This window comes from Puma concolor, chromosome E1 (assembly GCF_028749965.1).
Source record: "Puma concolor isolate L17-30 chromosome E1, mPumCon1.1.hap2, whole genome shotgun sequence".
NCBI classification, from domain to species: Eukaryota; Metazoa; Chordata; class Mammalia; order Carnivora; family Felidae; genus Puma; species Puma concolor.
This window is the reverse complement of record NC_141680.1, coordinates 46,276,651-46,289,549: the sequence shown is the minus strand read 5'-3', so window position 1 is coordinate 46,289,549 and position 12,899 is coordinate 46,276,651. Positions and strand designations below refer to the sequence as shown.

At 41.3% G+C, this 12,899-nt stretch overlaps 1 protein-coding gene across 2 annotated transcripts in view; it reads left to right on the top strand.

Moving 5' to 3' along the window:
- Positions 1-12,899, top strand: part of NSF (N-ethylmaleimide sensitive factor, vesicle fusing ATPase) — a 150,102-nt gene that overhangs the window by 133,202 nt on the left and 4,001 nt on the right. For both annotated transcript variants that reach the window (XM_086687595.1, XM_086687594.1), the window contains exons 18-19: positions 9,096-9,230; positions 11,255-11,368. In XM_086687595.1, the coding sequence (XP_086543721.1) occupies positions 9,096-9,230; positions 11,255-11,368 (249 nt within the window). The remainder of the gene's footprint in view (positions 1-9,095; positions 9,231-11,254; positions 11,369-12,899) is intronic.

The window sequence follows — 12,899 nt, the reverse complement described above, 5'->3', positions numbered from 1 at the left end:
TCTTGATCTTGGAGTTGTGGGTTTGAACCCCACATTGTGTGCAGAGGTTACTCCAAAAAAATGAAACCTTAAAAAAAAAAAATGAGAAGGAAGAAGAAAATTGGCCTGATTAGAGAGCACAGAGGTCACAGGCATATCAAAGCCATATCAAACTAAAAGTTGAGAGAGGGAGGGAAATTTTCTGTCGGTGCAAGGCTGAAGAGTTTGGATTCACTAAGTAATCAGCGATCATCTTAGTTCAGTTTTTTTTTTTTTTTAAGTTTATTTATTTATTTTGAGAGAGTGTGTGTGTGCGGGCAGGGGAGGGGCAGAGAGGGAAGCAAGACAGAGAGAATCCCAAGCTCCACACTCATGCAGAGCCCGATGCAGGACTCGATCTCACGACTATGAGATAATGACCTGAGCCAAAATCAAGAGTTGGTCATTTAACCAACTGAGCCACCCGGGTGCCCCTTAGTTCAGTTTCTAATGAGAGAGAGTATCTACAGAACTATTCCTTTTGGCACTAAGAATACTGTGCCATGGTCAGTACAACTCTATTTGCTTAATTTAAACTTTTCTCCCAAGAGCTCAAAGATCGTAATTTCTAGGTGATGTATCTCCCTAACTCATAATTAAGAGATCAGCCATTGCTGATAGGAGTTACAGATTACACAGATGAGAACAATGCACAGCAAAGCATAATGGGAATATCAAAGAGGCCTGAACTCTAGCTTCAGCTCCCTGCCTGGGTATAGAAGCTTCAGACAGGTCACTTTGCCTCTCATCCCAGTTTTCTCTACAAAATAACCAGGGGAGGACTAGGTAATCTTTAGACGAGGTAATCTTTAAGAGTGACTCCAAGTGTGAAATCTGATGATTCGGTGTCTTTTTCACATATTGGTACTGAAATATTCTGTAATATCACAAAGTGGTCTGCTCTTGCTATAGTAATTATTTTAAATTATTTGGGGTGAAGTTTCTCATTTCATATCCAATCTGCATCATGAATTCCCCTCCTGATTGTCCTCTGTCCTTCTTACAGCACCATGAGGATGGTTACAAAGACAGTAGACTAAGAATTTGCTTCAGGGTACAGTCTGATGGAGCGTTTAAGTGTAGTCGTCAGCCTAGTTGTAGCATGATTTATTTGAAACATCCTTCCTTTGGTATTCAACTTAAACATTTAACTACAAAAAAAAAAAGTTACAGACATTTTGAGCATGAGAAATCAGAAATGCATGCAGGATATGCAAAGAGGCCCCATTCCTCTCCTTTTACTGTCCAGACTCTGGTTGTTTTTAATGGTAGTCAATTTTTTCTCTTTTTTGGGGGAAACCAAGAGTTGTAGGAGATGCTTCATAATACTTAATTCACTATCTTAAATTAATGCCCTCTAATAAATCTCATCTTTTCCCTGTTAGAGAAGTCCGTATTTTCCGATCAATAGCTTAACTACTCATTGATCACTTGATTAAAAGAGAGAGACGACAGCCTTATGGCATCTACTTACGTTGTAAATGTAGCATACGTGCCGCTCATTCTGGATTATTTTCTTGAAAACTTGTTCTAGCATTCACCACGTGAGGCTCCAAGATATAGACTCTGAAATGGTAGATAGTTAACTTTCCTGTTGAACACTGGCATAACGTGCATTTCTCCAGGGCCAGAAGAGAGACTGTAACAAGGAAGGAGTGATCTGCTGCCCTTGAAGCCGACAATGAGATCACCGCTCATTTGTTCAACACAAATTTACTCACTTCGCAGTATGTTCAAGGCACTATGCTGGCCCTGGATATATCAATAAACCCCAACAGACAAAACTCCTGTCCTCCCGAAGGAGGACCAGCAGTTAATACAATAAACAAATAAAGACAGTAGTAAATGAGTAAAATATAGAGCATGTTAAACCATACAGTGGAAGAGAGAGCAGGATAAAGGGAGATGAAGAAGGGGAGACTGGTTTTAAATGGCGGAGCATGGGGGGTTGTGTGGGCCCAGTGGAAGAGGTGACGTGCAAGCAATGCCTTGACATTAGGGAAAGAATCACGTGGATGTATAAGGGAAGAGCATTCTAGGCGGAGGGCGCATAGGAGTATCTTCCGTGCGCCAGGCATGTTGTGCTCACAACCACAAGGAATGAAACACGGCTCCTACCCCCAGGGAGCTGATAGTCTAGGAACAAGATTCAGACTTGCAAATAAATGCAGCGATAAAGTTGTACAAGCACTATGGTAGGTAGAATGTTTTTTAAAGGTCTCTGTATTGGCTAATACAAACTAAGTAAAAATGTGTGAAATTATTCCCATTCCAAGAATGAAGCTAGGGTAAGGGGTGGACTAAAGCACGGCTTACCAGGAATGCTCCTTCACACCCCTGCCCTGAGCAGACCTTTCCCTCAGAAGCTTCTTGACGAGGCCACTCACTCTCACCCACTCCACGATTCCAGGGGGTGTTTGATCTTTTGTTTGGGCCCCGACTGGGCCTCACTGCCACCTGAGTCAAGCTGAAGATTGGAGCTCTCATCTTCCCCTAAGAGGAAGTGTTGGCTCTCTGGGAGAATGCACTCTCTGTGCATCATTTGCTGCCAGGGCCCTGTGTTGGGAGGACAGGGATTTCCAGGCACCCCACTGCTCGCCCACGAGCCCTGACCCTGACCTAACCCTAACCTTACAGGACCCCGACATCCTAGGCAGAGAATGCTTTTTCAGGTTCCTCTCAAGACCTATGCACTCAAGCTTGTGTCTCCTTTCATTCTGGCCTCCTCCGACCGCGATGGCCAAGACCCCCCCCCTTCCCCAAGCATTCTTCACCTGAGCTGGTATAGATAGGATTTGTATCCCACTTGTATGGTTGGGAAGGAGACAGGTACTCAAGTTAAATCGTCTACCCCAAATCACACGATTATGAATGATGGAGCCTGACCTTTTGCTACCTCACTAAACCACCTGGCCGTTGGGGGGACTTGCCTCTCCTCCTTTGCTTTCTGCCAGCCCTGGGCTTGCCTTCAAAAGGACGGCGTGTGTGAGGTATTGGTGGGACAGCGCGGATCCTTCCTGGGCACGCTGACTTGTAGTGCCGGCACACCATTGGTGCCGCAGCTTCCTGCGGGCCCCCAGACCGGCCTGCCTCCAGCTGCCAGGATCCTCTCTCTCTCCATCGCCATTCTGCCTCCTCAAGAGCCTTCTGTAGTTTCCTGTTGCTTGTTATACTAAATCTCCTTCCTTAGTTTAGCATTCTGAGTCTTCCTTTTAGTGGCTGCCCACTCCCCTCTCTAAAAAGACTTAGTGCCCTGGCTCAGCTGCCTCCACCACCCACATAGGATTTAGTAGCATTAGAGACCCGTCCCGTCTCCTCCAGGGCCTCCTCTCTGTCAGTGTCCCTACAGTACTACGGGAATCTTCCTAGAGGAACCTACTCTAATAAAACTATCCCCTTATGCTGTGCCCCCACAGCCATTATTAGTTTGTGTTTGCTGATGTGTTCCTTGGTACACATCCTGAATGTCTATTTGCTCTTCCCAGCTAAATTATAATCACTTGGAAGACACAAATCAAATCTCATAATTCCATAAATATCTGAACAGAATAAATTCTTGGTAATGGTCTGATCAACGAGTCTTTTGCTTACTGGGCTTAGAAATCCTTACTATTCTGAACATTTTCACTCTCAGTTACAAAAACCTCAAATTCTAACAATCGACATAAAGTTTAAGGCCCCCGGCACACAGCAGTTTTGAGTTGCACTTTTAAACTCACTTCTTAATCCATTTCAGGGTTTCCAATTGTTCACAGTTAATTCTTCTTACCAAGGGTGTATTACACTTGCTCAGCATTGAATGATACGGAAAGAATGGCCTTTCTTTACTGCATAACTGACTTTACTTTTGTTCACAGGTTAAAATCAGCCCTTCCATTTCACTGCAGTATTATATTGGTGGCATTTTTATTTAAGAAAAAAAAGCTTTCTTCCACATGAACTTTTGTTACAAATCAGTTTATTGGGGCCAATCAATGGGCAGGACCTCTGAAAGGGTGTGGATTATCTGGTTAGTCCTTTGTGTGGCAAAAGGCTTAGATACTGCTTAGTACTTTGTTCATTCTTCATCATGTAAAGAAGTGTTTTTTTGAAGGATCAACACCTGACTGAGCCCTGCCTTTTTCATGGTAATGTTTTCACCTGAGTTGCTTCTTATGGTACCAAGAATTAGTTAACTAATACTTACTTAACCTTGGAACAATGTTTATCATAATCCGATTGGCAGATAGTCATTTTATTTAGGCCTGTTTCTTTATTGTATCAGGAACTAGCAAATCTCAGTAAAGAGTATGCTGGGAACAGTTTTTTTTCCCTTCAAATAAGTTATCACTCTTTTTTTTTTTTTTTTTTTTTCTTTCCACCAAGGGGCATGTTTCCATGCTGTAGACTTAAGCCTAGGAGCCACACATTAACCAGTTGGATTTCCCCTCTTGGGTTGAGCTCTACTTTTATTTTCAAAGCTGACTTCCCTATTACATGCTGCTGGCAGCTTTTCCTCCAAAATGTTCTCCAATATGATTTATTACACTCAGTTTTTTTCATGATAAAGCTTCCTCATGAGCATTACCACTAATTAATAGACAAAATGACCCAACACAATTTAATTATTTGGTAATGATTTTCGGTGTTTTCTTAAAGATGATGCTTTACAAGTCAAGGCCTGAACTCGCCTGGGTCATGACCTCTCTGCAGTGTTTGCAGTCTTGTTAAACAAGAAGTAAAGCAAAACATAAATTAGTGTTTCCATTATAAGTTGCTCTACATTTCCCAGTCTTTCAACACTCCAAAGAGCATAGTCATTGTTAACGTTAGAGAAACTTTCACTAGGAAAATGGCAATTCCGTCTTTCTGGAGTAAAAAGCTTCTTCCTCGGTGCTGTTCTTCTAGGGCCAACGCTGCCTTCCTTGAGAGAAGGCAAGATGAGGGAGTTTGAATTATGGGCTGAATGGAGGGAATTGAGGGAATTTGAATTATGAACATTAAAAACCTAAGGAAAAGGAGAGATAACAGTCAGTTACCTTTCATTGTAAGGCAGCTCCACCAGCCTGTGTGGCCTTTAGCATCTGTTAGCCTTCAGAGATCCCTTCCCAAGTTTACAGATGGAATTTCGTGCTGAATGTTAGAGCACCACTCTTCTGTGATAGCGGAAGTGTGGATGTGTTTATGTTTGTGATTACCTCAGCTCCCCAGGTTTTGTTATTTCACCTTCAGACTTAGGTGTTTCTGCTCCTTCTGGCTTGGAATAGCCTTCCCCTTCCCCTTCATCTTCCTAATCAGCCTACTCATTCCTTAAGACTCTGTTCCAGAGAAGGAGCAGGAGAGGTTTCTGTGCCACATGTTCCCTCCCTCTACCACGACATCCTGTGCATAATACCTCCCACCTGTCCATGTTGGATCGTCATCATCTCTTTCATAGCTGTCTCTCTCTATATACAATGTCTATTCCACATTCATCTGGGAGCTTGACGAAGCTCTGTTGAAAACGTGTTTGGTTTTTAGATAGTTGATGTCTTGAAGAATAGTAATGATTATCCTTCAATTAAACTCCACAGGTATACTTCTTTTTTTTTTTTTTTTTAGTGTGGATTTGTTTATTTTGAGAGAGAAAGTACTGTGCATGCACAAGCAGGGGAGAGACAGAGAGAGAGAAAGAAGGAGAGAGAGAGAGAGAGAGAGAGAGAGAACCCCAAGCAGGCTCCATGCTGTCAGCACATTAGCCTAACAAGGGGCTCCGTCTCAAACCATGAGATCATGACCTGAGCCTAAATCAAGAGTCAGACACTTAACCAACGGAGCCACCCAGGCACCCCACAAATATACCTGTACCCCATAGTCTTTGCACAGTCATCTGATATGCCAGTCACTAATTGTGCCAGAAGGGCTCAGCTTTCTTTGATATGCCTTTGTTTATGCCTGTGTTTCTTTGATAATGCCTGTGGTTCATTTTCCATTATTGGCACAGTAGGTGGACAAAAACGATGAATAAAACTGTGAATGGCTGGTATGCCTTATTGATAGTAGTGGTGTAATGTTTACAAAACCCAAATTGAAATTGTTTTGGTGTCTGATCTTCAGTTTCTTAACATCTTTTCCTGCGTTCATTTTAATTTTCACATAATAATTTATTTTAACATCATGCGTTTCTAAGATCCGTGAATAGGTTTAATTGTTGTATTAAAGGCTTATCTGTGGAATGAGTGTGTACCATCAATCTAGTGACATAGTTTAAAATGTGTTCCTCTTCCATTTTCCAAGTAAACAGTTTTTGGTTTTGGGTTTTTTTAATGTGTTTTCTTCATTTTTTTTTTTAATTTTTTTCAACGTTTTTATTTATTTTTGGGACAGAGAGAGACAGAGCATGAACGGGGGAGGGGCAGAGAGAGAGGGAGACACAGAATCGGAAACAGGCTCCAGGCTCCGAGCCACCAGCCCAGAGCCCGACGCGGGGCTCGAACTCACGGAGTGCGAGATCGTGACCTGGCTGAAGTCGGACGCTTAACCGACTGCGCCACCCAGGCGCCCCTAATGTGTTTTCTTCATGAAGAAAGCAGTATACAATTTTGGATTCTGGATCTGGTTTCCATTCCTGTCTCCATTATATATTAGTTGTTTGACCTTGAACAAATTACTTCTATCTGTGAGATTCAATAGCCTCATCAGTAGAGATAACATGAGTACTTAATTGTCAGGATTATATGAACAGTAAATGAGACACTGATTCAAGAGATGCCATACTGTAAATAGAAATAAATGGGAGTCTTCATATTGTGTGATGAGATACCCAGACCCCTTCCCCCATCGACTCCCAGAATGCTGGAAACTAGCCTTTAGAGCCCTCAGGAAGGAGGAAGATTCTTCCCTGGGAAAAATGTACACATCTTGACCTTTGAAGGACTCCCAATAATCAGCCAAGTCTTATCTGATCATCCTGTATTAAAGCCCTCAGACTCAGAGCTTCCAGTCATTAGTTTAATTTTTAAATCTGAATGGTCATCCAACAATCACCAAGATACTTGAGGAAAACCTACAGTAAACAAATAGGAAAAAAGGAACTCCAGGGAGACAAGGACTAGGCAGAGAACAGAAGAAAACATTATAAAATCTATAGGATTCACACAGACTTAAAATAAGGCATCATAGCCATTAAATATAATAGGATATAATAAAAAGGCATTCAAGAAACAAGAAAGAGCGCTTAGAAATGAAAATATACAAAGAACTTAATATAAATTTGGAAGATGATGTTGATACTAACCCAAAAAGCATTAGAAAGAGAAAAAAATAAAAACCAGGAGCAAGAAAAAGGAAAAGAACTATAACAGATTAGTCTTAGTAGACCAGTATGCAACTAATGGAGATTCCGTGAGGCAGGGAGGCAAAAAACAAAGAAAAAACACAGAAAATGAATGAAAAGAAATAATCCAAGATATTTCCTAAAACTGAATGATTAGAGGTTTCCAGTTTAGAAGGGACCCATCTAGCACCAGCAGAATGAGTAAAGAAGGACTTATCTCAAAGTACCTAATTTTGCAATTATAGAATATAAGGATGAGAAAAAGATCCTTTAAGAATTAAAAAAGTAAAAGCAAAGAGTCAGAAAACCAGAATGGCGTCAGTCTTCTAGCCAGCAACACTGAAAATTAAAAGGCAATAGAGTAATGCCTTCAGAATTCTGGAGGGAAAATTATATTTAGGCTTGTTCTCTCTACCTAGCCAAACTGTCACGTGTGGAGTAGACAGTATTAATGGTGGAATAAAAGCATTTCCAGACATTCAAAGTCTTTACATTTTCACCTCCTGTGCACCCTTTCTCTGGTAGTTATTGAAGTAGATGCACCGTGGAAAAGGGAATAAATGAAGTAAAGGGAAGACCCCGGGATGTAGGGGATATAACAGGAGAGAGGAAGGTTCTAGAGCTACAGTTGTGCAACAGGCCTAGAGAGCTATCAGTTCAGACTGAGCTTTGAGAACAGAGGACTCTAGGAGAGGGAGGTCTTAAACGAACAAACAAACAAACTTTAAAATTCCCTGACATGTTTGAATGTATTGAAAAGATTTTCATGGTTGTGTGTGTTTGGGGATGAACTTATAATAGGCACCTGGTAAACTAAGCAAAGGGTGAAATAGCAGTTATTAACTCTAATAAATATAAAATGTTTCCTAAGAAAGGAAATGTAATAGTATATTACATGGCTTAGCTGTCAATCATATTTATGCAATCATGATAAATACTGAATATAGATTGAACCAAAGACTATAAAATAACTACATTGGAAGGACAAGAAAAGAGACACATGGCGGGGTGGTAAAAAATTAATATTAAATCTTCTTCATCTTCCATAATAGTCATCATATTCTATTTTAAGCGGAAAACAAAAATTTAAAAATAGTGGTATCACCTTGTTATTGTAAGAAAAGAAGGTACATACAAGAAGAAAAACTAAGAGTTTAAAATGATTGCCTTTGGAAAGAGGGACACGGGAATGGTGGCATAGGCCTGCTATAGTTTTTAAACATTTTTTGTATGTTCTAGGGTTAAAAATAAAAATGAAATTTAAAAATATTAAATGACACAGTTATGTAAAACACTCAACACCATGCCTTTCACAGTTAAGTGTTGCATAAATGTAAGCAATTTTTGTTACCCTTCTTAAAAGCATAATAAATCTTTGCTAAGTGGGTGATACAGACTTTCTGTTCATTCATTTCCTTTTTCCCAATCCCTACCCTACGTGTACCATGTTGGCTGTGAGAAATGAATTACAACATATACTTCAACATATATCTTTTTATTTGGTTTGTATGTCTCCCTGATTCATCCATTATTTTATTGACACAAATGACAAGAAAGAGCTGTTGTCTCTTTCTGGATCATGTTCCAAAGAAAGTGTCTCTCTTTCTGAATCATACTCTTGATACTTTTCTTTAGATTTTCATGAGGAAAATTTTGAATTTTTTTTCTTTTGCCTAATTACTTACATTTCCGCAATTAAATAAACGGATATTGTTCAGGCTTACTCTGGTTTCCTGACCAGTCTTCTCCTATGCATTTTAACACATTTTCTCCTTATGAGCAGGGCCGCAAGCTTCTTATCATTGGGACCACCAGCCGCAAAGATGTCCTTCAGGAGATGGAAATGTTGAACGCTTTCAGCACCACCATCCATGTGCCCAACATTGCCACCGGAGAGCAGCTGTTGGAAGCTCTGGAGGTGAAAAAAGTCAATGGATTGCAAACTGTCTGTACGACAGGAGCTGGGGTGGCAGCAACGCTCAGGGTGTACCACAGACATTGCACCCGGTGCCTCATTTCTGAGCTGACCTAGAACGGGGCGCCTGGGATATACTTTCAGTAGTTTCAGGAATTTGAGGAAGAGGTGAATGTCAGTGAAAGTGAATGACTCTCCCATTCCTTGGTGTAAGCAGTACCCAGCCTGCCAGGAATGAATTACTGTGTGCCCGCCATGAGTGATGCATATGGTACATGGGCCAGAAACTTGGAATGGGAGAAGGGGAGGGTAGAGTAATCAGCATGCAGAAAATTCGGTCCCTTGCAACAGCTTTCTGCCCATTTACCTGCATTTAATAAATCGGAACCATGATTAAAACATTATAGACTTCAAAAAGCTGCAGAAGTAAAAGGAACTGCTTTACTAAGTTCATAATATAGGAATGTTTTCTTAAATTTTTTGAGGATGACAAAGTTTAATTTTTAATTTTCATTCATTCATTCATTCATTTATTTTAATGTTTATTTTTGAGAGAGAGAGACAGAGCGTGAGCAGGGGAGGGGCAGAGAGAGAAGGAGACACAGAATCCGAAGCAGGCTCCAGGCTCCGAGCTGTCAGCACAGAGCCCGGCGCGGGCTCGAACTCACAGACCACGAGATCATGACCTGAGCCGAAGTCAGACGCTCAACCGACAGAGCCACCCAGGCGCCCCAATTTTTATTTTTTTTAATGTTTTTATTTAGTTAGTTTTGAGAAAGAGACAGAGTGCGAGCAGGGGAGGGGCAGAGAGAGAAGGAGACACAGAATCTGAAGCAGGCTCCAGGCTCTGGGCTCCAAGCTGTCAGCACAGAGCCCAATGCGGAACTTGAACTCACAAACTATGAGATCGTGACCTGAGCTGAAGTCGGACGCCTAACTGACTGAGCCACCCAGGCACCCCAAATTTTAATTTTTTTAAAAAAACTATATTCTTCATTAAAACTTTTGGTTAATATCAGTGTACACAAATGACTTGATGAGATCTGTGAAAAAAATGTTACCTAGTGATTTGTTCAGCAGTGGTGAAAGCTTCTTGAACTCCACAAGACCCATGCGGTTGGGGCATACTCCCAGCAAAATAGAAATTCTCTATATGATAAATGTCTCCAGATTACCTATGTGAGCAGCTCTGGTGTCGAGGCTGGTTAAGAATTAAATTTAGTCTCTGCTTTGACACATGTTAAAAATTGTAACTGATGTAGGGGCGCCTGGGTGGCTCAGTCACTTAAGCGTCCGACTTTGGCTCAGGTCATCATCTCGCAGTTTGTGAGTTCGAGCCCCGCGTCGGGCTTTGTGCTGATAGTTCAGAGCCTGGAGCCTGCTTCAGATTCTCTCTCCCTCTCTCTCTGCCCCTCCTCCGCTCACACTCTGTCTCTCTTGTCTTTCGATAATAAATAAATGTTAAAAAATGTTAAAAAAAATTTACTCAAAAATTGTAACTGATATTTATTATGGGTTGGTTGGAGTTTTTTTTCCCCACAGCCAGGAAATATATCTCTAAATTAAATGGAGGTCTATAGGAAAACAGGATTTAGGATACCAGCTTTCACTTTCATAATTTTACCTAATGGGTTAGGAAGGTCAGTTTGGAGTTTAAAATATGATAAAATCTGGGGCGCCTGGGTGGCTCAGTCGGTTAAGCGTCTGACTTCGGCTCAGGTCATGATCTCACCGTTCTGAGTTTGAGCCCCATGTCAGGCTCTGTGCTGACAGCTCAGAGCCTGGAGCCTGTTTCAGATTCTGTGTCTCCTCCTCTCTGTGTCCCTCCCCGCTCATGCTCTGTCTCACTCAAAAATAAATAAACATTTTAAAAAATAAATAAAATAAAATGTGATAAAATCCTGTCAACTTAAATCAGTCAGGTAGCTCTTACCCCTCTTCTTTTAGGGATAAATGTGACTGTTAACTAATGTTGTTGTAATTAACTTACTATCAAAGTGCTTTCGTTATTTTTATTGCTTTTGTAGCTTTTGGGCAACTTCAAAGATAAGGAACGTACCACAATTTCACAGCAAGTCAAAGGCAAGAAGGTTTGGATAGGAATCAAGAAGTTACTAATGTTGATCGAGATGTCGCTACAGGTAAGACGCTTCATTCTGTGTGATTCAGACACAGCTTCATGATATACCAAAAGGTTTTATATTTCCTTTACTAAGGTTTTAATTGTTTTAATGTTTATTTATTTTTGAGAGAGAGAGAGAGAGACAGAGCATGAGTGGGGGAGGGACAGAGAGAGAGGAAGACACAGAATCTGAAGCAGCCTCCAGGCTCTGAACTGTCTGCACAGAGCCCGATGTGGGGCTAGAACTCACAATCTGCGAGATGATGACCTGAGCTGAAGTCAGACGCTTAACTGACTGAGCCACCCAGGCACCCCACCTTTACAGGGTTTTGAAGAATTTATCATAATTCTCTTATTTCTGAACTCAAGTTGCTATTAGTAGCCTGCTTCTGAGACCAGCAATAACTTATTGGTACTTTTCTTTCTTCTTAAAATTCAGAAATAGAAGAAAAGATTATGAAGTTACTTTCAATTTTAACTTAGGGAGTCATTAGATCTTAGAACTAGAAAGGGCTTTGAAGGGCAATTGCTTTGCTGTTCCTCCCCACCCCCACCCCCCATTTTAGAGATGAGGGTACTGAGTGTCCCACAGGTGGTGAGGAGTTATCCAAGGTCACACAGCCGATTACTGATGGAAGGAAGATGGTGTTGTTCACCAGAGGTCCAGAAGCTACTGTGCATTACACCAAAAGGGGTCTGGGAGACTGTTTTAAGGGACATGTTAATTGAATTGTACAGAATCGACTTAGGCTCTATATATTTCCCCCTGGCTGGGCTCCTAGAAATTTCATGCAAACTACTGTAGAGTTAAAGCATGCAGAATCACATAGAAAACTGAGCCCTAGGCTAGTACCCAGACAAAGACAGATGAAATTTCTCTGGGACTTTTGCACATCTACTTTTGGGGACTCCACCCTGCATGTGCCCGTCCTGTGTCTTCTGTCCTTATCTGCCATACTGGTTAGATAATAAATGTACTTCTACAAGTTCTGTGAGTTCAGGGATCTTGGCGATCACTCACTATTTGAATCCACAGTGCCTAGAACAGAGCCGGACACACAGTAGGGTGCTCATCAAACTGTCATCAGATGGGTCCATCCCAGGTTATCGGTGGACACACTGGCTGCACTGTTGGCATGGTTTGCCACTGCTCAGTCCTGCCGTTCACTCGATGGGAGCAGTGGGTGGCGGGGGGGAGGTCTGAGTTTCACGGCGACACGTGAAATAGGCTCTTGGACCAATAACAAGTTGAGAACATGAAGTGAAGCCTTTTTAATCTTTGCTGGCCCATCTATTTGAAAACAAAATTGTGGCTTTGAGAAACCTAAAGTTTAATCTATTGAACTTTCAGCCAGACTGAAATTTATTTATTTTCCATGGTGAGTGGTAAATTAAAGTTACAGGCTAATCCCTTTGCTCAGGCTTCTTCTTGGTAAAGGTGCATATACAGACGTATTAGCTCTTTCCTTGGGTAAAGATAAATCTGTCAAGATAGTCAGCTCTACTCTTCTTCTTCTTTTTTTTTTTTTTTTTCTGGTTTCAGCATAATT